The sequence below is a fragment of the Lepidochelys kempii genome, chromosome 18 (assembly GCF_965140285.1).
Source record: "Lepidochelys kempii isolate rLepKem1 chromosome 18, rLepKem1.hap1, whole genome shotgun sequence".
In the NCBI taxonomy this organism is placed as follows: domain Eukaryota; kingdom Metazoa; phylum Chordata; order Testudines; family Cheloniidae; genus Lepidochelys; species Lepidochelys kempii.
The window spans coordinates 4,023,767-4,048,132 of NC_136397.1; the positions used below are offsets into that span (position 1 = coordinate 4,023,767).

Below are 24,366 nucleotides of genomic sequence, written 5' to 3' on the forward strand. Positions count from 1 at the left end.
AGGGAGGGGGGTTGGTGGGATGGTATGGCCAGGAAGGGGATGGAGTAACCTTCCTTTAGTATTTCTAAGACACATCTGTCCGAGGTAATGAGCATTGAAGATGCTAAAAATGGAGTTAGGCAATTGCCAAACTGTTGGTGTGTAGATGGCGTTACAGATGATAGGGGCAACTGGAGCAGGCAGGAGGGTCTCTGGAGCTCGACCCACCTTCAAATTTGTTGCTTATGAGAGGGAGTTTGGGACAGTGTCCCTCATGCAGGCGATTGTCTGCACCTGTTGGGAAGTCGGTGATGACGGTGTTGGTTGTCAAACGGCTGCTGTGGGTAGTATGGCTGAGGGCAAGATCATGGAGGGAGCTGATATTTCCCCGGTCTCCGTTTTGGCTGTGGTGTGTACACACCAAGGGATTTTAGAGTGGCTTGGGAGTCTTTCAATGAGTGTAAGGAGCTGTTCATGCGCTCAGAAAAGAGTTTTTGTCCCTCGAACGGGAGATCCTCAACCGTATTTTGCACCTCCTTAGGGAATCCAAAAAGGTGCAACCATGAGGCACGTTGCATTACTACCACAGTAGCAATAGATCGGGCAGTTGTGTTAGCGCAGTCCAGGGAGGCTTGCAGGGCCTTGAGGGCTATTAAGTGACCATCCGAAATGAGGGGCAGGAATTGTTCCCTTTTTTCCTCTGGCAGATCCTAGCAAAGTTCCTCCAGCTTAGAATAACTTTTATAATCGTATTTGGCCATAAGGGCCTCATAATTGGACGTTCGAAATTGGAGGGTAGCAGATGAATAGGATTTTCTGCCCAGGAGATCTAAAACATTTCCTCCTCAAAGCTGTCTGCTTGACCATATTTGAAAGCTATAAACTGAGACATTTGAAGAAAAGAACAAGGACAGAACATTCATCTCCGCCACTGAAATATACTGTACTAAGAGAACTTTTCAGAGGGACAGCATGGAGAAATTGTTGCATATTTTGCTTGTTCATCGTATTGGCTACGCATTTGTCTTAAAGTTGTTAATCCTGTTTTGATCATATTCTCATTTCCTACCCTGCTATATTGTTATATATTACCACCATCCATATAAAATCAAGTCAGCTATGATAAACTAAAACTGGCATAAAGTATAATTTTAATAAAAGCAAACAAATATACAGAGAATGTTTCTAGACAGGTGATAGCAGGCAAAAGTACAACACTCGTAATGCAACCTAGTTGAAAAGATAAAGAGGTGAAGAAACCGCACCCTATTTTGTGTAGAAAGGTTTGGATTTAATCAATTTTAATAGATGATGAATAGCTTCTGATGCATCTTGGTTTGGCAATTGTTTGGTTATTAGAAAAGCTTTCATCCCAAGATCATGAGCCTGAAACGACATTTAAAAAAAGATACAAAATAATTGCCATGAAATAGTTATACAGCCTTTTCTCACTAGGGTAGGAAAAATATACAGACAGGATCAAAGGAATTGCCATACTGGATCAGAGCCAAGGCTCTTCTAGTCCATTATCCTGTTTCAGAGAGCAGCCAGCACAAGCTGCTTTGGAGAAAGTTGTAAGAAATCTCCTAGTGGGCAACTATTGAATAATATGCCATCGTTTACCATTCCATCAATCTCTGTGTCATAATCACATTTTATGGTTTTTCAAATACAACTACTTTTCTGGATCTATCAGTTAGTCAGTTCTCAATCCATTTAACATTTGCTTCATTTATACTGTATCATGCAAGTTTTTAAATCAAAATGTCATGCAGTGCTAATTCAAACATCTTAAAAAGTCTTTGTTCATGTATTTACAGTCTCTATTTGTTATTTTGCATAACTCTACCATCTGGCTTCCTCTCCAAACTAAACATTCCCAGTTGTTTCCATCTCTGTTCATAAGGAAGTCTTACCCATCTCTAATAATTTTCAACTTGTGCAACCTTAACTCTGCCCCCTTGTTTGTAATCATTCTGATACAGTCTTGAATAACAGGATCACATACTGTTACTGTGACATGACCTCATCCTGATGCATAAAACACACCAACCTTATCAGTATACACCCCAGCCTCACTCACGCACAAAAGCCACGACTTTCACAAGTGATTGATGATTTTGGATGCCCAACTTGAGACAAATTAAAGGGGTCTGATTTTCAAATGGGCAGTGCTCAGCACTTTCCAAAAATCCACCCCCTTTAAAATATGGATGCCCCAAAATAGAGGCACCTTGACACATTTGAAAATATTAACCCTTTGCTCTCAAATACACTAGTGCAAATTCAAAATTAAACCCATTGACTTCAGCAGACTGAATGAATCCATATTTATATCATGATAACTGCAAAAAGGTCCAAAATCAGGCATTCATATATAGAACCCTTGTCTCAGTCACTGCACAACATCCAACCTGCGTGCTGAATGACAGAAAGTGGTATGTAATCATGCAATTAAGACTGTATTGTAACACAGAGTCTAAGCTGTATAAGGAACTTTAACTTGCCATTACCTGGTTTTGGGTACTTTGCTTTGTAACTTTAACATTAACATAGTATTTTTAAATTTAATTTCCTCGGTATTTAAAATAAATAAATAAATACTGGAATGTGGCTCTATTTGCTAGAAAGCAGTAAAATACTGTTCCCCATGAATTATGCATTCTCTGAGGCAAGCGCTCCTGCATTTAATGTTATAGTGTGAATCAAAAATATAGTGGGTTAATTAAAAATGAAAACAATCACTAGGTCAGACTTGCCTTTGGTAAATCCAAGATCAAGTAATGAAGCATTGCAAGAGCATGTATTACACTGGCAGTTTTCGCAGGCTGTTGCTCTGGTGCCTGTTCTCTGATATCTAATATTGCATCCAGTACTTGACTCGCTTCAGCTTGCTGAGCTTCATCTACATTGAGAATGAAACATTTAAGATGGATGGATAGCATGCAAGATAACATACTACTAAAACAAGCTAACTATCTGTTCTGTTTAGGCATTTATACCTCACATCACACTGATATCTGATTTCCATACAAATTCGAAAAGTAAGCATATTAAAATCTCTATATTTTCACCTGCAAATGGCAAGTTTGCTCTTTCAGCCTCTTCTCTGATGTGCGTCACAAGTCAATATCTAGATTATTCAGCCATTTAACTGCTGCATCATCAAGGATAGCAAGATGCTGCAATCTACCCTCTAATCTTCTAATTGTGCACTCCTCCACATGTTTGACCATCTGCATCACTGCCCTGCAGTCATGCTGTGAAGACTGGGCTATGTTAAATTTCTGCACTGTGGCAGTCACTCTGGCCATTCCAGTCAGCAGCTTGTTAAGCCTAGTTCAAGATCTACATACCAACTTGCAAAGGGTGGGTGAAAATTACAGCTTCTGAAATTTGTGCATGTCTGTCTCTCTATCCCAAAGTTGCTGCCACTCTATAAGAACATAACTGTCACCCTGATGTGCTGTTGTACCAATATTGGCACTGGGCCGGCACCACTGGACATGAATACAGGAACGGCCACTCCGAGCGTGCTAAAGGAGCTGGCGGATGAGATTGCAGAGCCATTGGCCATTAGATTGGCCAGACAACCGTTCAAAAGGAAAGTTGCAGCCACCATATTAGACTCACTTAAAGTCTCCACTAACAATGGTAAATGGCCAGTACATTTATTTCTTGGCTGAGTGACCCTTCGATACCATGTAGATGCCACATCAGCAAGACAGATATCATCCGCATGTACATACTTATTGGTCTTAGCTGTTGATAAGGAAACTTGCAGTTTCTAAAACAAATCAAACAGTAACATATATTACTGTTGAAAAGGAAACAAGGTAGAATGGAACCTTGTGGGAGTCTGTTACAGAGATGCCTAAGCCAACTGACTGTTTCCAGTTTGCAAGGTGAAGCTCTGATTCGTTATCATTTCCATGATGAACCGCACCAAGGGCTTACAGAGAACAGTCTGCAACAACCTGACAGCCCCACATGCCGGACATTATCACATGCAGCTGACAGATCAGCCATAACGGCACCAACTTTCTTGAAATCATCTTCGATGTCTGGTGTTAGGCGAATGACTTGATCTTGGGTACATCATCAAGATCTGAAACCAGCCTGAACAAAGGGTAATTGTGGTTTGATAACCTTGCTGATGTGCATCAGAATCAGTCTCTTTATAAGCATGTATCTGACACAGAGGAGAGAGATGGGTCAATAGCTCTAGGGATCTTCCAGTGGTTTTCCTCATTTCAGAGTGGCTACGACCTTTGCTCTGGGCCAGATTTTTGGAATGCAGTTGTCTTGGAAAACATCAGTTGAGGAACTAAAGCAGCAGGCTTTTTTCTTTCAGTTCCTGGTGAAGTAGGAACTTGATATGGATATAAATTATAATCCAGGCCTGGAGCCTTTCCCGTTTTCATAAGCTTAATGACCTGGCTCTTTGTGTGAAAAAGGAGCCAACAGGTTTGAATCCACACTAGGAGCCTGTCATCTCTCTGTAACCTCAGTTCTGAGCACATAGCTGAAAGATTTATTCAAATTCTGTGCGTGGTCATTAGCTACTAGCTGGAATACAACAGCATTTGCAGTGACTGAAAACTCCTTTTTGCTGTGACTGGAATCTCCAAAAAGTCTTTTTATGGTCCATCTTTGTGCCTGTCTCTCTCCGTTGATTGTGCCTAGTTTGATCCAGCAGTTAAATGAGAAAATTTGGTAGGAGTCATTTATATTGGCTGGACATTTCAAGTCCAATTCAGCCAGCTCACTAATAGATGCCTCTAGTTCTGCTTTAAAAGGCCTCCTACCAGGCATTCAGAAAATACCACTCAGCCTTCTGTAGGCGGTTTGTTAGTGATCTCCACAGGCCTGGGGTGATCAAGGATGGCCAAGGCTAAGACTTTGGAAAAGCTTCAAGCATCTTCCACTCTACGACCACTAGCGGCAGTTGTGTGGAAGATGAAAAGATGATTCTGGGTGAAGAGACTGTTGCCCATCTGCTAAGTGAAATATGGAGGTTTGGTTTGGGTTTTAGAGAAGTTGTAGGTCAGTGACTGAGGCCCACTCCATTAGACTCTCTCTCTCTCTCTCTCTCTGTTGTTGCCAGGATATCCCCAATTGACATGGCAAGAACTGAAGTTGGCACAATAGATGGTTGTGGTGGAACACTGGTGGTGAAGTGCATCTCCTGAAGCAAGATGACATGTGCCTTCAAGGTCTGTAAAATGCAGCACCTTGAGAAGTGACCCTGGAATAGGGTTTGCGGTGCTGGCCCTGAAAGGGGCCCCATCGGAGGATGGCTCTTTAGGGCTGATTGTCACTTAAAATGCAAACCTGTGTTCTGCATTTTGTCTGCTTTTGTTTCACTTTTGCTATCCACAGCGGATATCATGAGAAGTCAATAGACATGTTTCAGCTTCTGAAGAAGGTTGCACTATAGAAGTGATTTATACTACTGCACATCATTGTACTGTCTGTCCTGAAACAGCAAGTCTTACATTACTGTGATTATTGAAGCTGGCAACATGCAGCAACTTCTTAGTGTGAGATTTTTGCAATAGTTTATGCTTATAGTTTATAATAGTTTTATAAATGGAAGTAATGTCACGAAAACGTACACTGAAACATCATCCTGTCCTCTCTGAGAACAGTCACAGAATCATAGCCATTGTAGATGGAAAAGACAAGATAGAGCATCTACGCTGTCTTGTCTCCCATCAGTGCAGGACTGTTCCATATAAAGCAGTACATTTGCTAGCACTTCACTTATATGATGGGGCTTCCACAACCCCTGGTCTGAGACTATTAGACAGATTAATATGTTCCACTTCCAGAACATAACTTGTCCATGGGGTTCTACTGGTTAAAGAGATAAGGGGCCATACACATACCTCAACAGGCTGAAACTTCACTTTAGTGGGTTTCAACTTAAATAAGAAAAATGTAAATAACTGAAAATGCTTCAATGGAAACTAATTTCTGAAAGATAGTGACATCAAAATCTCAATTCTTAAAGCTAATGGCTCAAAGAGACCCCACAGGATTTGGTCTATAGAAATGTCAGACTCCCAAGACTCATACAAAAATAAACAGTGGAAAGGACTAGAGAACATTCTATGGCTCCTTCCCTTCAAACTCTTCTGTGTTCTATGAATAATAATAATACTGAAAATTGGATTTACTCAGAGGTTCTTCACTGATTTCCACTTCTTCAGACAATATATTAATTTCTGCTGGAGAAGTCAGAGTTTGTGATTGGACTTGAATCAGTCGACTGAAATGGGCATGCCAGATATCGGTTACCTATTGAGAAGGAAAAAGAATTAACATACAAAATTATTACACAGTATTTAAAAAGGGCATGTGTTTTGCCCTTTCCTTTTGCTCATTTTCCAGAACATTGCACAGTACAGTCTTAAATGATCCAAGTGACTGGGCCACCACCATCTTCCTTTTGTGATTATTCCATGTTCTACCAGCTCCCATCATAATGAATTTTTTTCAAAGGTTCAGCTGAAACTTTGTTCCTTTCTATTACTCCTAAGTCCATCTTCCCTGGCCAAGGTGCTCCTGAGACCCATCTTCCCTAGCTGTGGGACTGTTTAACCACAATGCAAATGTATTAGTAGCAAAATTGATTTTTATAGCAGGGTTTGGCTGAGCAATATAGACAGGTGGGGAACAAACAGTGTTAACTCCATGTTTAAAATAATGTTTGTGGCTAGGTGATCTCAAGAATATATTTTAAATACAGGATTAACATGATTTGGCCCCATAAACAGGTATAATTGTTAGCAATTTGCTTTGCTTTGACTGTTTGAACCACATTTAAAGCCATTTTTAAAGACAGTTCTAAAGCCAGTGAAGACTGGAGCAATCTAAATGATTCTTGTCCTTGATGCCTATGGTAAAGCTGTGAAAAAATTCACTAAGAAGCCTTCACCATCTCATAATCAGCTAGAGTTTGGGGCTTGTTAGCACTACATCTGCACTCCTGGAAGGAAGCAAGCTTGCAGGATCCAGTCCTAGGGAACAGGCAGCATCTATTACCCAGCAAGTTACCAGTACAACCCTCAGTGTTGCTCTAAAGCTTGGGCTATAAAATGTCTTCATTGAGTTTTGTTTTTACTGTTTAATAAAGTAGGTTACTGTACTGAACAATATATGGGATATGATTCTGGGATCACAATTGCATAGATTCTCAATGCAAGATATACTGACTCAACATATTAAACTGTACATTTTAAAATGTATTTAAATTATTATAAAAGTGAATAACAACCTTTCTCCATAAGAAAAATGACTGCAAATTCAAATATAAATTTTTAAGAGGTCTATGTTTACATGTTTTTTAAAATCTGATTTTTTTAAATTTATCTTTCTCTATCCTAGTTGTAACTCAGAGAAATATTTGAATAAGTAGTAGCTTACTTTCATGTTAATAATAATGTTTTATTTTAAGCCCCGTCCCAGCAGAGCACTGAAGCACGTACATAACTTTAGCACGTGAGCAGTCCCATTAGCTGCAATGGGACAATTTACAAAAGCAAAGTTAAACACATATTAAAAGTGTTTGCAGGATCGAGGGCTGAAGTGGCACTTTCATACTTGGCCCAGGGTCATTATAATACTAAGGTAACGGCTAACCTGGTGGCTGAACTTTGTGACTTTGTCCTTACCCATAACTACTTCACATTTGGGGACAATGTATACCTTCAGATCAGCGGCACTGCTATGGGTACCCGCATGGCCCCACAGTATGCCAACATTTTTATGGCTGATTTAGAACAACGCTTCCTCAGCTCTCGTCCCCTAAAGCCCCTACTCTACTTGCGCTATATTGATGACATCTTCATCATCTGGACCCATGGAAAAGAAGCCCTTAAGGAATTCCACCATGATTTCAACAATTTCCATCCCACCACCAACCTCAGCCTGGTCCAGTCCACACAAGAGATCCACTTCCTGGACACTACAGTGCTAATAAACAATGGTCACATAAACACCACCCTATACCGGAAACCTACTGACCGCTATTCCTACCTGCATGCCTCCAGCTTTCACCCTGACCACACCACACGATCCATCGTCTACAGCCAAGCTCTGCGATACAACCGCATTTGCTCCAACCCCTCAGACAGAGACAAACACCTACAAGATCTCTGTCAAGCTTTCTTACAACTACAATACCCACCTGCAGAAGTAAAGAAACAGATTGATAGAGCCAGAAGAGTTCCCAGAAGTTACCTACTACAGGACAGGCCTAACAAAGAAAATAACAGAACGCCACTAGCCGTCACCTTCAGCCCCCAACTAAAACCCCTCCAACGCATTATTAAGGATCTACAACCTATCCTAAAGGATGACCCAACACTCTCACAAATCTTGGGAGACAGGCCAGTCCTTGCCTACAGACAGCCCCGCAACCTGAAGCAAATACTCACCAACAACCACATACCACACAACAGAACCACTAACCCAGGAACTTATCCTTGCAACAAAGCCCGTTGCCAACTGTGCCCACATATCTATTCAGGGGACACCATCACAGGGCCTAATAACATCAGCCACACTATCAGAGGCTCGTTCACCTGCACATCCACCAATGTGATATATGCCATCATGTGCCAGCAATGCCCCTCTGCCATGTACATTGGTCAAACTGGACAGTCTCTACGTAAAAGAATAAATGGACACAAATCAGATGTCAAGAATTATAACATTCATAAACCAGTCGGAGAACACTTCAATCTCTCTGGTCACGCGATCACAGACATGAAGGTCGCTATCTTAAAACAAAAAAACTTCAAATCCAGACTCCAGCGAGAAACTGCTGAATTGGAATTCATTTGCAAATTGGATACTATTAATTTAGGCTTAAATAGAGACTTGGAGTGGCTAAGTCATTATGCAAGGTAGCCTGTTTCCTCTTGTTTTTTCCTACCCCCCCCCCCCCAGATGTTCTGGTTTAACTTGGATTTTAACTTGAAGAGTGGTCAGTTTGGATGAGCTATTACCAGCAGGAGAGTGAGTTTGTGTGTGTATGGGGGTGGGGGGGATGTGAGAACCTGGATTTGTGCAGGAAATAGCCCAGCTTGATTGTCATGCACATTGTGTAAAGAGTTGTCACTTTGGATGGGCTATCACCAGCAGGAGAGTGAATTTGTGTGGGGGGGTGGAGAGTGAGAAAACCTGGATTTGTGCTGGAAATCACTTTAGATAAGCTATTACCAGCAGGACAGTGGGGTGGGAATAGGTATTGTTTCATATTCTCTGTGTATATATAAAGCCTGCTGCAGTTTCCACGATATGCATCTGAGGAAGTGAGCTGTAGCTCACGAAAGCTTATGCTCTAATAAATTGGTTAGTCTCTAAGGTGCCACAAGTCCTCCTTTTCTTTTTGCGAATACAGACTAACACGGCTGTTACTCTGAAACCTATAATACTAAGGGGAGTCAGTAACACACAAACATTGAGAATAACCTCAAGAAAACTTGTAAATATCAGAAAAATTTACTGGTGCTACTAACCTCAGTGTACAGTGAGTCTGCAATGTCCATTTTGTTCTGACAAAAGAACACATTAGCCATGTGGAAATAACCTCCAGATGTACTAATGTCATGAGTTCCAAATGCACAACTGGCAAAATAAATCTGAAATATATATATATATATAAAATGTAATTATATAAACTTAATATTCACATCCAAATACGTTTGGGGATAAGTTTATTAACTTGAAGATTAGCAATATTTTATTTATTTCTTCTATTTTCCACCTAATATTAGATGCAAAATTAATTATATTTAAATCCAAGCTTAAAATGTTGCACCAAAACCATGCAGATTCTCCCTTTTTCCACAAAGGACTGAAAACCTCCCTCATGTCCCTAGCTAGGAATACTCCTGGTCCAGAGGCACAGAGATGGCAAATTTCAGAGTAGCAGCCGTGTTAATCTGTATTCGCAAAAAGAAAAGGAGTACTTGTGGCACCTTAGAGACTAAATTTATTTGAGCATAAGCTTTCATGAGCTACAGTGAAGTGAAGTGAAGGCGTGAGGATACTTAACATGGGGACCGAGCCATAACACAAATTGAATCTATTTCCCCATGTTAAGTATCCTCACACCTTCATGTCAACTGTCTGAAACGGGCCATCTTGATTATCACTTCAAAAGTTTTTTCCCCCCTGCTGATAACAGCTTCTCTTAATTAATTAGCCTCTTACAGTGGGTATGGGTACTTCCACCTTTTCATGTTCTCTGTACGTATAAATATCTTCTTACTATATGTTCCATTCTATGCATCCAATGAAGTGGGCTGTAGCCCATGAAAGCTTATGCTCAAATAAATTTGTTAATCTCTAAGGTACCACAAGTACTGCTGTTCTTTTTGCTGATACAGACTAACACGGCTGCTACTCTAAAACCTGGTAAATCTGAGTCAATATCCCTGAAATTAATAAGAACAAAACTACTGGATGGAGAGAAAGAAAGATTACTTAGTAACTACAGTAGTTAGAGGGCTTTCCCTTCACCCTCTCCCCTGGTTCTTGTCACGCAGACAGAAAGCAAAAGACCAGAAGTCTGAAGTGCAGGCAATGCTATGTTTATTGGGGTTAGTTTCCAGCAAGCATGTATACCGTAACTTTGACGCTGCAGAGCCTTGTTTCCCAGTGTCCCGTCTCCCTCCTCCTCAGTAGACATATTTATACCTGAAATGCACGCCCACAGTGCCACCCCTTACAACTTACGGTCATGTTCTGTTTTGGGTGGCTGTGCGTCCATCCCACCCCTTTTGTACACCACGGGAGGAGTAAGGAGTGACGTATGCTACAGTCACAGGCAGGCATTTCTTTGACCTTTTAGTGTTTTATCTTCCCCTCAATCTTCCCTCACCCCTCCCAACTGGTTGCTTGACCTTGCCTTGAGATAGGAATGGAGGCAGTCTTCAAGTGTGTGCTCATATATTATACTCTCACCGTGCCCAACAACACTTTAACTGCTCTTATTTGTTCCCATTATACTAACAAACCCTCTGGCTTGGGCAAAAGCAACACATAGAGTGTCTTTGTCCTTTGTTCACACATATGGGTAAGAATGTATGTGTATCATAAAACCAAACAGGCAAGCAAAACTCAAAATACTGTCTCAGGCAAAAATACAGACCTGACTCCTATATGGGCACTAGCACTCCTAACAATAGTCACGCACCTGGACTGACACCGCTGATCCACACTCATGGGAGCACCTACGTGATAACCCATGCAAAGCAGTGGCCATTAGGGCTGTGTGCATTCTCCCTTGCAACACTGAAAGTTTGGACCAGAGACTATGGACTTAATACATCCTCCATTAAGGCCTATTGAGAGTATTTAGAAGGAACTGTATAAAAGCAGCAGCCCTGACCTTGTTCCAGTTACTTTCTACTCAGTCAGAATCCCCTCTGTATACTCTGAAGGAACAAGGCAGGTGGGTGAGGGCAGATCTGTACTGACAATTTACTCAAGGAAATACAATTATTAGGAAAGTAACCTTTCTCCTAGTACTGACGGCAAAGCCCACTCTTGAGAGATTAAGTAGCCGCAACATCTAAGGAGGTGCATCTGAGAACAAAGTTTGCACGACTACTCTCCCAAATGATCATATGGCAAAAAAATTCAGGAGAAAATATTATGGAAGCAGTTGTTTAAATAATGGAATAAATAGTGTAACTGTTGTCTAACAAAAATGATCAAGAAATAAAATAGCTGCAAGTATAAAATGGACTATTTGTTTAACGATAGGCAACTACACCAGGTTGCAGTAGGAATGTATACCTCAACTGAATAGAAAGGCTGATGAATATTATTTAATAATACTATAAAGAACACAGGGAATACACAATTCACAGAAATAAGAATAATTACTAGAACACAACTTTGGATAAGTACTTATGTGTTGTCTGTTGTATCTATCTAGCACAGGTTTTTCAAAGGTGATTCTTAGCATGGTATCTAAAATCTGTACTAGAATCTAAGTGTCTGTTGGGCTTTCCTAACAATTGCTACATGGACTGTGTACAATTATAAGGAATTTTTCTTCTACTTCAGTATTTTATTCTACGTACATCAGTAGCCAGGTGGTATAAAGACTCTTCAAAATTTCCTTTAGCAGCATAGAGGAGACCCAGGTTACGATGCAATTTAGACTGAATGCCATTACTGCAGTCAGAAGTTTTGAGGATAATCCATTGAGCTTGTGAGAGGTATTCCTCTGCCTGGGTAAGATGGCCAAGACCTGAAATTATATTTCAAGAAAAAAGAGGGCAAATGTCAGCAAATTTTTAGAAGCTTAGAGAATATAGCTCTTTGTTTCAGAGTAGCAGCTGTGTTAGTCTGTATTCTCAAAAAGAACAGGAGGACTTGTGGCACCTTAGAGACTAACCAATTTATTTGACCATAAGCTTTTGTGAGCTACAGCTCACTTCATCGGATGAAGCTCACGAAAGCTCATGCTCACATAAATTTGTTAGTCTCTAAGGTACCACAAGTCCTCCTTTTCTTATAGCTATTTGTGCCATTCAAACAGTTGGACTAGGATGCCGTGACCGCAGCACTTTAACGTTGCTAGTGAAGACATGCCCATAGGCATGAATGTCACCTAACTGTCTGAGTCTGAATGGGTCATTAAAAAGAACTGTCCGAGGCCAACTCCATATCAATGGAGTATGGAAAAGACAATCACCAGGACATTGACTCCTACCAATCAGTGACAGAAAGGGAGATGGATTTCCCTACCTCTCAGCAGTGAAGCAAAGCAAAGACCCCAGCTCAAGAACAAAGGACTGGAAAGTGTGAGGTGGGAGATAAGAGCTGGCTGCTGCAAGGAGTTGGGGGGCTATCACCTGAGAACTGACCAAGGAGGTCAGACAGAGAGAGCGAGAAAGCCTGAATATGGAGTTTGCTACAACCTAGCTGGGCTCTCTGGGCTAATTAGAATGTACTTGAACTATGTTTTAACCGGTTTCAGAGTAGTAGCCGTGTTAGTCTGTATTCGCAAAAAGAAAAGGAGTACTTGTGGCACCTTAGAGACTAACCAATTTATTTGAGCATAAGCTTTCGTGAGCTACAGCTCATTCACGAAAGCTTATGCTCAAATAAATTTGTTAGTCTCTAAGGTGCCACAAGTACTCCTTTTCTTTTTATGATTTAACCTTCATTTATCTGTGCTAACCTGGGGACTTCCTATGCTGTGTTCCAGCTGATAAATAAACCCAACTGTTTTGACAACTCTGTTTGAGTATCACTGCAAATGCTGAGGTGCATTAATCCCTGACGAGCATACAAGTCTCTATCAGGAGTCTACCTCAGTTGGACTTGCTGAACAGAGCTCACGGTGTGAAGCAGGAGTGCTGAAGTCTCGGACGTTCAATATTAGGAGACAGTGAGGCCACATGGTCTACCCTGAAGGAAGAGTGAGACTGAAAGGGTTCATCCAAGAGACTGTTCCAAAGCTTGGGGTATAGCATCAAACCTGTGGATCTGTGACATACCAACATTATGGTTTTAGATTTACCATTGATATTATTTGCTTCAGCAAAACTTACCAGTGCTAGCCTCAGCTAAAATGAGATAAGCAGGAACTAATTCCATAGAATCTGGGCCACAGGTATCAATGCTGAAACGCAGAGAATGTAAAGCTGCAGGAATTGCTTCTTCATGTTTTCCTTCAAACACAAACTTCTGGGCCACTTTGTGAGTAAGGTCAACTAAGTGTTTCTATAGGGGAAAAATTAACAATGGAATGGGAGTGAGCAAAGGCTGAATGCTTATTTCTAGAATCATGTAATAGTCTCTTTTTCTTTTACATACCTGCCTGTGAAGAAGCTGTTCCATGCCATGTTTTCTTTCTTTTTCGGAATTGAAAAATGGAAAGGATGTACGTATTGGAATCAACAATTGGCATATTTTCTCATGGATGCTAACCCAGTCAGCTTTTTGATGATCTACATCACTGGTAAAATAAGAGGAAAATACTTTTTTTAAAGCTCTGTTTATCTTTATTGCATTTCTAGTTGTATATTCTGTCAATTCCTGCTGTAGTTTCTACTGAATTTTCCACCAGTAATGAATGCTTACTCATAACAAATAGGTTTCAGAGTAGCAGCCGTGTTAGTCTGTATTCGCAAAAAGAAAAGGAGTACTTGTGGCACCTGAGAGACTAACAAATTTATTAGATAAGCTTTTGTGAGCTACAGCTCACTTCATCAGATGCATTCAGTGGAAAATACAGTGGGGAGATCTATACATATAGAGAACATGAAACAATGCCACACGCTCTCAAAGAAACTGCGGAACCACCTGATCAACATCCTCTAGAGCAAACAGGGAAAGCTTAAGAGTGAGCTCTCAAACCTGGATACTCTCATAAAAAACCAACCTTCCACACTAACTTCCTCGTGGCTGGACTTTACAAAAACTAAACAAGCCATTTACAACACACACTTTGCTTCTCTACAAAAGAAAAAGGACGCTAAACTATCTAAACTACTACATGCCACAAGGGGCCACAACAGTGGTTCCCTTAACCCACCCACCAATATTGTTAATCTATCCAACTATACTCTTAGCCCAGCAGAAGAATCTGTCCTATCTCGGGGCCTCTCCTTCTGCCCCTCCACCCCCACGAACATGATACAGTTCTGTGGTGACCTAGAATCCTATTTTCGACGCCTCCGACTCAAGGAATATTTCCAACACACCTCTGAACAACATACTAACCCACAGAGATCTTCCTACCAAGACTACAAAAAAAAAAAAGGATTCTGGGTGGACTCCTCCTGAAGGTCGAAACAACAGACTGGACTTCTACACAGAGTGCTTCTGCCGACGTGCACGGGCTGAAATTGTGGAAAAGCAGCATCACTTGCCCCATAACCTCAGCCGTGCAGAACACAATGGCATCCACAGCCTCAGAAACAACTCTGACATCATAATCAAAAAGGCTGACAAAGGAGGTGCTGTCGTCATCATGAATAGGTCGGAATATGAACAAGAGGCTGCTCAGCAGCTCTCCAACACCACTTTCTACAAGCCATTACCCTCTGATCCCACTAAGGGTTACCAAAAGAAACTACAGCATTTGCTCAAGAAACTCCCTGAAAAAGCACAAGAACAAATCCGCACAGACACACCCCTGGAACACTAACCTGGGGTATTCTATCTGATACCCAAGAGCCATAAACCTGGAAATCCTAAATGCCTCATCCTCTCAGGCATTGGCACCTGACAGCAGGACTGTCTGGCTATGTAGACTCCCTCCTCAGGCCCTATGCTACCAGCACTTCCAGCTATCTTCGAGACACCACTGACTTCCTGAGGAAACTACAGTCCATCGGTGATCTTCCAGAAAACACCATCCTGGCCACTATGGATGTAGAAGCCCTCTACACCAACATTCCACACAAAGATGGACTACAAGTTGTCAAGAACACTATCCCCGATAATGTCACGGCTAACCTGGTGGCTGAACTTTGTGACTTTGTCCTCACCCATAACTATTTCACATTTGGGGACAATGCATACTTTCAAATCAGCAGCACTGCTATGGGTACCCGCATGGCCCCACAGTGTGCCAATATTTTTATGGCTGACCTAGAACAACGCTTCCTCAGCTCTCGTCCCCTAATGCCCCTACTCTACTTGCGCTACATTGATGACATCTTCATCATCTGGACCCATGGAAAAGAAGCCCTTAAGGAATTCCACCATGTTTTCAACAATTTCCATACCACCATCAACCTCAGCCTGGACCAGTCCACGCAAGAGATCCACTTCCTGGACACTATGGTGCTAATAAGTGATGGTCACATAAACACCACCCTATACCGGAAACCTACTGACCACTATTCCTACCTACATGCCTCCAGCTTTCACCCAGACCACACTACACTTTCCATTGTCTACAGCCAAGCTCTACCATACAACAGCATTTGCTCCAACCCCTCAGACAGAGACAAACACCTACAAGATCTCTATCAAGCATTCTTACAACTACAATACCCACCTGCTGAAGTGAAGAAACAGATTGACAGAGCCAGAAGAGTACCCAGAAGTCACCTACTACAGGACAGGTCCAACAAAGAAAATAACAGAACGCCACTAGCCATCACCTTCAGCCCCCAACTAAAACCTCTCCAATGCATCATCAAGGATCTACAACCTATCCTGAAGGATGACCCATCACTCTCACAGATCTTGGGAGAGAGGCCAGTCCTTGCTTACAGACAGTCCTCCAACCTGAAGCAAATTCTCACCAGCAACCACATACCACACAACAGAACCACTAACCCAGGAACCTATCCTTGCAACAAAGCCTGCTGCCAACTGAGTCCACATATCTATTCAGGGGACACCATCATAGAGCCTAATCACATCAGCCACACTATCAGAGGCTCGTTCACCTGCACATCTACCAATGTGATATATGCCATCATGTGCCAGCAATGCCCCTCTGCCATGTACATTGGCCAAACTGGACCGTCTCTATGTAAAAGAATAAATGGACACAAATCAGACATCAAGAATTATAACATTCAAAAACCAGTCGGAGAACACTTCAATCTCTCTGGTCACTCGATTACAGACCTAAAAGTGGCAATACTTCAACAAAAAAACTTCAAAAACAGACTCCAACAAGAGACTGCTGAATTGGAATTAATTTGCAAGATGCGACTTTGTCTCTACAAAGTGCAAGCTGGTCTCCATACTGGAAGAGAAGGTTCAAGGTCTGGAGCAACAGGTATCGACCCTGCATTGCATAAGAGAAACTGAAGATTTCCTGGATGGATGTCAGGATAGGCTTCTACGGGCTAAAGGTTCTGAAGATTCAGAGCAGGCTGCACATCGGGGACAGAAAGATGGTGAAGAAATTTGGCATCATGTGACCTCCAGAAGAAAAAAGGGGAACGTCCATGTACCAGCAGGACAGATACAGGTAAGTAACCATTTTCACTTTCTCTCCACAGGTACTAATGCGGAGAGTGGACCAGATGATACGTCTGAGAGAAGGGAGCAGAAAGAGACTCCGCCGATTGGAAGGTATGGGATGCACTGTCCTAGGGCTGGGGGTTCCACAACCACCGCTCCCAGGAGAAGGAGGCGGGTGGTGGTGGTCGGGGACTCTCTCCTCAGGGGGACTGAGTCATCTATCTGCCGCCCCGATCAGGAAAACCGAGAAATCTGCTGCTTGCCAGGAGCTAAGATTCGTGATGTGACGGAGAGAATGCCGAGACTCATCAAGCCCTTGGATCGCTACCCCTTCCTGCTTCTCCATGTGGACACCAATGATACTGGCAAGAATGACCTTAAGCGGATCACTGCAGACTACGTGGCTCTGGGAAGAAGGATAAAGGAGTTTGAGGTGCAAGTGGTGTTCTCGTCCATCCTCCCCATGGAAGGAAAAGGCCTGGGTAGAGACCGTCGAATCGTGGAAGTAAACGAATGGCTACACAGGTGGTGTCGAAGAGAAGGCTTTGCATTCTTTGACCATGGGATGGTGTTCCAAGAAGGAGTGCTAGGCAGAGACGGGCTCCACCTAACGAAGAGAGGGAAGAGCATCTTCGCAAGCAGGCTGGCTAACCTAGTGAGGAGGGCTTTAAACTAGGTTCACCGGGGAAAGGAGACCAAAGCCCTGAGGTAAGTGGGAAAGCGGGATACCGGGAGGAGGCACGAGCAGGAGCGCATGAGAGGGGAGGGCTCCTACCTAATACTGAGAAAGAGGGGCGATCAGCAGGTTACCTCAGGTGCCTATATACAAATGCAGGAAGCCTGGGAAACAACCAGGGAGAACTGGAAGTCCTGGCACAGTCAAGGAATTATGATGTTATTGGAATAACAGAGACTTGGTGGGATAACTCACATGACTGGAATACTGTCATGGATGGATATAAGCTGTTCAGGAAGGACAGGAAAGGCAGAAAAGGTGGGGGAGTTGCACTGTATGTAAGAGAGCAGTATGACTGCTCAGAGCTCAAGTATGAAACTGCAGAAAAACCTGAGAGTCTCTGGATTCAGTTTAGAAGTGTGAGCAACAAGGGTGATGTCATGGTGGGAGTCTACTATAGACCACCGGACCAGGGAGATGAGGTGGACGAGGCTTTCTTCCGGCAACTCGCAGAAGTTACTAGATCGCAGGCCCTGGTTCTCATGGGTGACTTTAATTTTCCTGATATCTGCTGGGAGAGCAATACAATGGTGCACAGGCAATCCAGGAAGTTTTTGGAAAATATAGGGGACAATTTTCTGGTGCAAGTGCTGGAGGAACCAACTAGGGGCAGAGCTCTTCTTGACCTGCTGCTCACAAACTGGGAAGAATTAGTAGGGGAAGCAAAAGTGGATGGGAACCTGGGAGACAGTGACCATGAAATGGTCGAGTTCAGGATCCTAACACAAGGAAGAAAGGAGAGCAGCAGAATACAGACCCTGGACTTCAGAAAAGCAGACTTTGACTCCCTCAGGGAACTGATGGGCAAGATCCCCTGGGAGAATAGCATGAGGGGGAAAGCAGTTCAGGAGAGCTGGCTGTATTTTAAAGAATCCTTATTGAGGTTAGAGGGACAAACTATCCCGATGTGTAGAAAGAATAGTAAATATGGCAGGCGACCAGCTTGGCTTAACAGTGAAATCCTTGTTGCTCTTAAACACAAAAAAGAAGCTTACAAGAAGTGGAAGATTGGACAAATAACCAGGGAGGAGTATAAAATATTGCTCGGGCTTGCAGGAGTGAAATCCGGAAGGCCAAATCACACCTGGAGTTGCAGCAAGTAAGAGATGTTAAGAGTAACAAGAAGGGTTTCTTCAGATATGTTAGCAACAAGAAGAAAGTCAAGGAAAGTGTGGGCCCCTTACTGAATGAGCGAGGCAACCTCGTGACAGAGGATGTGGAAAAAGCTAATGTACTCAATGCTTTTTTTGCGTCTGTCTTCACGAACAAGGTCAGCTCCCAGACTGCTGCACCGGGCAGCACAGCATGGGGACGAGGTGACCAGCCCTCTGTGGAGAAAGAAGTGGTTCGGGACTATTTAGAAAACCTGGATGAGCACAAGTCCATGGGGCCGGATGCATTGCATCTGAGAGTGCTAAAGGAGTTGGCAGATGTGATTGCAGAGCCATTGGCCATTATCTTTGAAAACTCATGGCGATCAGGGGAGGTCCCAGACCACTGGAAAAAGGCTAATGTAGTGCCCATCTTTAAAAAAGGGAAGAAGGAGGATCCTGGGAACTACAGGCCAGTCAGCCTCACCTCAGTCCCTGGAAAAATCATGGAGCAGGTCCTCAAGGAATCAATTCTGAAGCACTTAGAGGAGAGGAAAGTGATCAAGAACAGTCAGCATGGATTCACCAAGGGCAAGTCATCCCTGAGATCTAGGATAGATCTAGACTGTTCTCAGTGGTAGCAGATGACAGAACAAGGAGTAATGGTCTCAAGTTGCAGTGGGGGAGATTTAGGTTGGATATTAGGAAAAACTTTTTCACTAGGAGGGTGGTGAAACACTGGAATGCGTTACCTAGGGAGGTGGTGGAATCTCCTTCCCTAGAAGTTTTTAAGGTCAGGCTTGACAAAGTCCTGGCTGGGATGATTTAGTTGGGGATTGGTCCTGCTTTGAGCAGGGGATTGGACTAGATGACCTCCTGAGGTCCCTTCCAACCCTGATATTCTATGATTCTATGGATACAATTAACTTAGGCTTGAATAGAGACTGGGAGTGGATGGTTCATTACACAAAGTAAAACTATTTCCCCATGTTTATCCCCCTCCCACCCGCCACTGTTCCTCAGACGTTCTTGTCAACTGCTGGAAATGGCCCATCTTGATTATCACTACAAAACGTTTTTTCCACCCCTCCCCCCCCCCCCCGCTCTCCTGCTGATAATAGCTCACCTTAAGTGATCTCTCTGGTTACAGTGTTTATGGTAACACCCTTTGTTTCATGTTCTCTATGTATATAAATCTCCCCACTGTATTTTCCACTGAATGAATCGAATGAAGTGAGCTGTAGCTCACGAAAGCTTATGCTCTAGTAAATTTGTTAGTCTCTAAGGTGCCACAAGTACTCCTTTTCTTTTTTCATAACAAATAGTCTGTAACAGTGGCAGGATCTAGTTTCCCAACAGGATTCCAAAATAGGAAGGCGGTGCTCTTCTGCCAGATCAATTTAACACAGGATGTTAGAACCCTCCATAGAAATCACTTACAAAACCTTTGTTAAGGTGGAGTTAAAGCTGCTGCTATGCAACAGGACCTCATGATCTGTGTACACTTTTGTAACGTGGAACTTCAAAACCCCAATCTCAAATGTTAGAAAACTGGGAACTGCTAAGTTAAAGTCTCCCCACATATCACCAAAGAAAAAAATTAGTGTGAGAGAACACCCTCCCCCTACACACCCCAACTTAAGAAATGTAGGGAAAACACAGCTAAGGTGCTGATTCCCATGGCACAGTTTCTACTCTGCTTTCCATATGAACACCCGGTAAAGTGAGCGGAAAATACTCACCACCAAACAGTCTAGAGCCATCCTCTTTGGAACCCCCTTTCAGGTAGTTGAAAGCAGCTATCAAATCCCCCCTCATTCTTCTCTTCTGCAGGCTAAACAATCCCAGCTCCCTCAGCCTCTCCTCATAAGTCATGTGTTCTAGACCCCTAATCATTTTTGTTGCCCTCCGCTGGACTCTTTCCAATTTTTCCACATCCTTCTTGTAGTGTGGGGCCCAAAACTGGACACAGTACTCCAGATGAGGCCTCACCAATGTCGAATAGAGGGGAACGATCACGTTCCTCGATCTGCTCCCGATGCCCCTACTTATACATCCCAAAATGCCATTGGCCTTCTTGGCAACAAGGGCACACTGCTGACTCATATCCAGCTTCTCGTCCACTGTCACCCCTAGGTCCTTTTCCGCAGAACTGCTGCCTAGCCATTCGGTCCCTAGTCTGTAGCGGTGCATTGGATTCTTCCATCGTAAGTGCAGGACCCTGCACTTATCCTTATTGAACCTCATCAGATTTCTTTTGGCCCAATCCTCCAATTTGTCTAGGTTCTTCTGTATCCTATCCCTCCCCTCCAGCGTATCTACCACTCCTCCCAGTGTAGTATCAGCCGCAAATTTGCTGAGAGTGCAATCCACACCATCCTCCAGATCATTTATGAAGATATTGAACAAAACCGGCCCCAGGACCGACCCTTGGGGCACTCCACTTGATACCGACTGCCAACTAGACATGGAGCCATTGATCACTACCCGTTGAGCCCGACAATCTAGCCAGCTTTCTACCCACCTTATAGTGCATTCATCCAGCCCATACTTCCTTAACTTGCTGACAAGAATACTGTGGGAGACCGTGTCAAAAGCTTTGCTAAAGTCAAGAAACAATACATCCACTGCTTTCCCTTCATCCACAGAACCAGTAATCTCATCATAAAAGGCGATTAGATTAGTCAGGCATGACCTTCCCTTGGTGAATCCATGCTGGCTGTTCCTGATCACTTTCCTCTCATGCAAGTGCTTCAGGATTGATTCTTTGAGGACCTGCTCCATGATTTTTCCAGGGACTGAGGTGAGGCTGACTGGCCTGTAGTTCCCAGGATCCTCCTCCTTCCCTTTTTTAAAGATTGGCACTACATTAGCCTTTTTCCAGTCATCCGGGACTTCCCCCGTTCGCCACGAGTTTTCAAAGATAATGGCCAATGGCTCTGCAATCACAGCCGCCAATTCCTTCAGCACTCTCGGATGCAACTTGTCCGGCCCCATGGACTTGTGCACGTCCAGCTTTTCTAAATAGTCCCTAACCACCTCTATCTCCACAGAGGGCTGGCCATCTCTTCCCCATTTTGTGATGCCCAGCGCAGCAGTCTGGGAGCTGACCTTGTTCGTGAAGACAGAGGCAAAAAAAGCATTGAGTACATTAGCTTTTTCCACATCCTCTCTCACTAGGTTGCCTCCCTCATTCAGTAAGGGGCCCACACTTTCCTTGGCTTTCTTCTTGTTGCCAACATACCTGAAGAAACCCTTCTTGTTACTCTTGACATCTCTCGCTAGCTGCAGCTCCAGGTGCGATTTGGCCCTCCTGATATCATTCCTACATGCCCGAGCAATATTTTTATACTCTTCCCTGGTCATATGTCCAACCTTACACTTCTTGTAAGCTTCTTTTTTATGTTTAAGATCCGCTAGGATTTCACCATTAAGCCAAGCTGGTCGCCTGCCATATTTACTATTCTTTCGACTCATTGGGATGGTTTGTCCCTGTAACCTCAACAGGGATTCCTTGAAATACAGCCAGCTCTCCTGGACTCCTTTCCCCTTCAAGTTAGTCCCCCAGGGGATCCTGGCCATCCGTTCCCTGAGGGAGTCGAAGTCTGCTTTCCTGAAGTCCAGGGTCCGTATCCTGCTGCTTACCTTTCTTCCCTGCGTCAGCATCATGAACTCAACCAACTCATGGTCACTGCCTCCCAGATTCCCATCCACTTTTGCTTCCCCCACTAATTCTACCCGGTTTGTGAGCAGCAGGTCAAGAAAAGCGCCCCCCCTAGTTGGTTCCTCCAGCACTTGCGCCAGGAAATTGTCCCCTACGCTTTCCAAAAACTTCCTGGATTGTCTATGCACCGCTGTATTGCTCTCCCAGCAGATATCAGGAAAATTAAAGTCACCCATGAGAATCAGGGCATGCGATCTAGTAGCTTCCGTGAGCTGCCGGAAGAAAGCCTCATCTACCTCATCCCCCTGGTCCGGTGGTCTATAGCAGACTCCCACCACTACATCACTCTTGTTGCACACACTTCTAAACTTAATCCAGAGACACTCAGGTTTTTCTACAGTTTCGTACCGGAGCTCTGAGCTGTCATACTGCTCCCTTACATACAGTGCTACTCCCCCACCTTTTCTGCCCTGCCTGTCCTTCCTGAACAGTTTATAACCATCCATGACAGTACTCCAGTCATGTGAGTTATCCCACCAAGTCTCTGTTATTCCAATCACGTCATAGTTCCTTGACATCACCAGGACCTCCAGTTTTTCCTGCTTATTTCCAAGGCTTTGTGCATTTGTACATAAGCACTTGAGATAACCTGTTGATTGCCCCTCATTCTCAGTATGAGGCAGGAGCCCTCCCCTCACATATGGGGGGATATGGTACTGTGATGTTCCTAGTGCCTATCATCGTGGACTATAAGGTGGATAGAAAGCTGGCTAGATTGTTGGGCTCAATGGGTAGCGATCAATGGCTCCATGTATAGTTGGCAGCCGGTATCAAGTGGAGTGCCCCAAGGGTCGGTCCTGGGGCCGGTTTTGTTCAATATCTTCATAAACGATCTGGAGGATGGTGTGGATTGCACCCTCAGCAAGTCTGCAGATAACACTAAACTGGAAGGTGAGGTAGATACGCTGGAGGGTAGGGATAGGATACAGAGGGCCCTAGACAAATTAGAGGATTGGGCCAAAAGAAATCTGATGAGGTTCAACAAGGACAAGTGCAGAGTCCTGCACTTAGGACGGAAGAACCCCATGCACCGCTACAGACTAGGGACCGAATGGCTAGGCAGCAGTTCTGCAGAAAAGAACCGAGGGGTTACAGTGGACAAGAAGCTGGGTATGAGTCAACAGTGTGCCCTTGTGGCCAAGAAGGCCAATGGCATTTTGGGATGTATACGTAGGGGCACTGCCAGCAGATCGAGGGACGTAATCGTTCCCCTCTATTCAACATTGGTGAGGCCTCATCTGGAGTACTGTGTCCAGTTTTGGGCCCCACACTACAAGAAGGATGTGGAAAAATTGGAAAGAGTCCAGCTGAGGGCAACAAAAATGATTAGGGGACTGGAACACATGACTTATGAGGAGAGGCTGAGGGAACTGGGATTGTTTAGTCTGTGGAAGAGAAGAATGAGGGGGGATTTGATAGTTGCTTTCAACTACCTGAAAGGGGGTTCCAAAGAGGATGGATCTAGACTGTTCTCAGTGGTAGCTGACGACAGAACGAGGAGTAACGGTCTCAAGTTGCAGTGGGGAAGGTTTAGGTTGGATATTAGGAAAATCTTTTTCACTAGGAGGGTGGTGAAACACTGGAATGCGTTACGTAGGGAGGTGGTGGAATCTCCTTCCCTACAAGTTTTTCAGGTAAGGCTTGACAAAGCCCTGGCTGGGATGATTTAGTTGGGGATTGGTCCTGCTTTGACTTCCTGAGGTCCCTTCCATCCCTAATATTCTATGATTCTGTGATCATCCCTACTGGTTTCAGAGGGGTAGCTGTGTTCGTCTGTACCAGGAAAAACAATGAGGAGTCCTTGTGGCACCTTGGAGACGAACACATTTATTTGGGCATAAGCTTTCATGAGCTATAACCCACTTCAT

At 43.6% G+C, this 24,366-nt stretch overlaps 1 protein-coding gene across 2 annotated transcripts in view; it reads right to left on the minus strand.

Moving 5' to 3' along the window:
* Positions 1 to 1,112: 1,112 nt before the first annotated feature.
* The window catches only part of ZMYND12 (zinc finger MYND-type containing 12), a 35,208-nt gene continuing 11,954 nt past the window's right edge, over positions 1,113 to 24,366 (minus strand). Inside the window, exons 2-8 of one of the 2 annotated variants that reach the window (XM_073316521.2) lie at positions 13,831 to 13,972; positions 13,566 to 13,737; positions 12,087 to 12,256; positions 9,510 to 9,632; positions 6,162 to 6,282; positions 2,739 to 2,884; positions 1,113 to 1,365 (exon numbers count right to left, since the gene is read on the minus strand). In XM_073316521.2, the coding sequence (XP_073172622.1) occupies positions 1,246 to 1,365; positions 2,739 to 2,884; positions 6,162 to 6,282; positions 9,510 to 9,632; positions 12,087 to 12,256; positions 13,566 to 13,737; positions 13,831 to 13,972 (994 nt within the window). In that variant the 3' untranslated portion in view covers positions 1,113 to 1,245. The remainder of the gene's footprint in view (positions 1,366 to 2,738; positions 2,885 to 6,161; positions 6,283 to 9,509; positions 9,633 to 12,086; positions 12,257 to 13,565; positions 13,738 to 13,830; positions 13,973 to 24,366) is intronic. The other variant, XM_073316522.2, reaches the window with a different exon arrangement.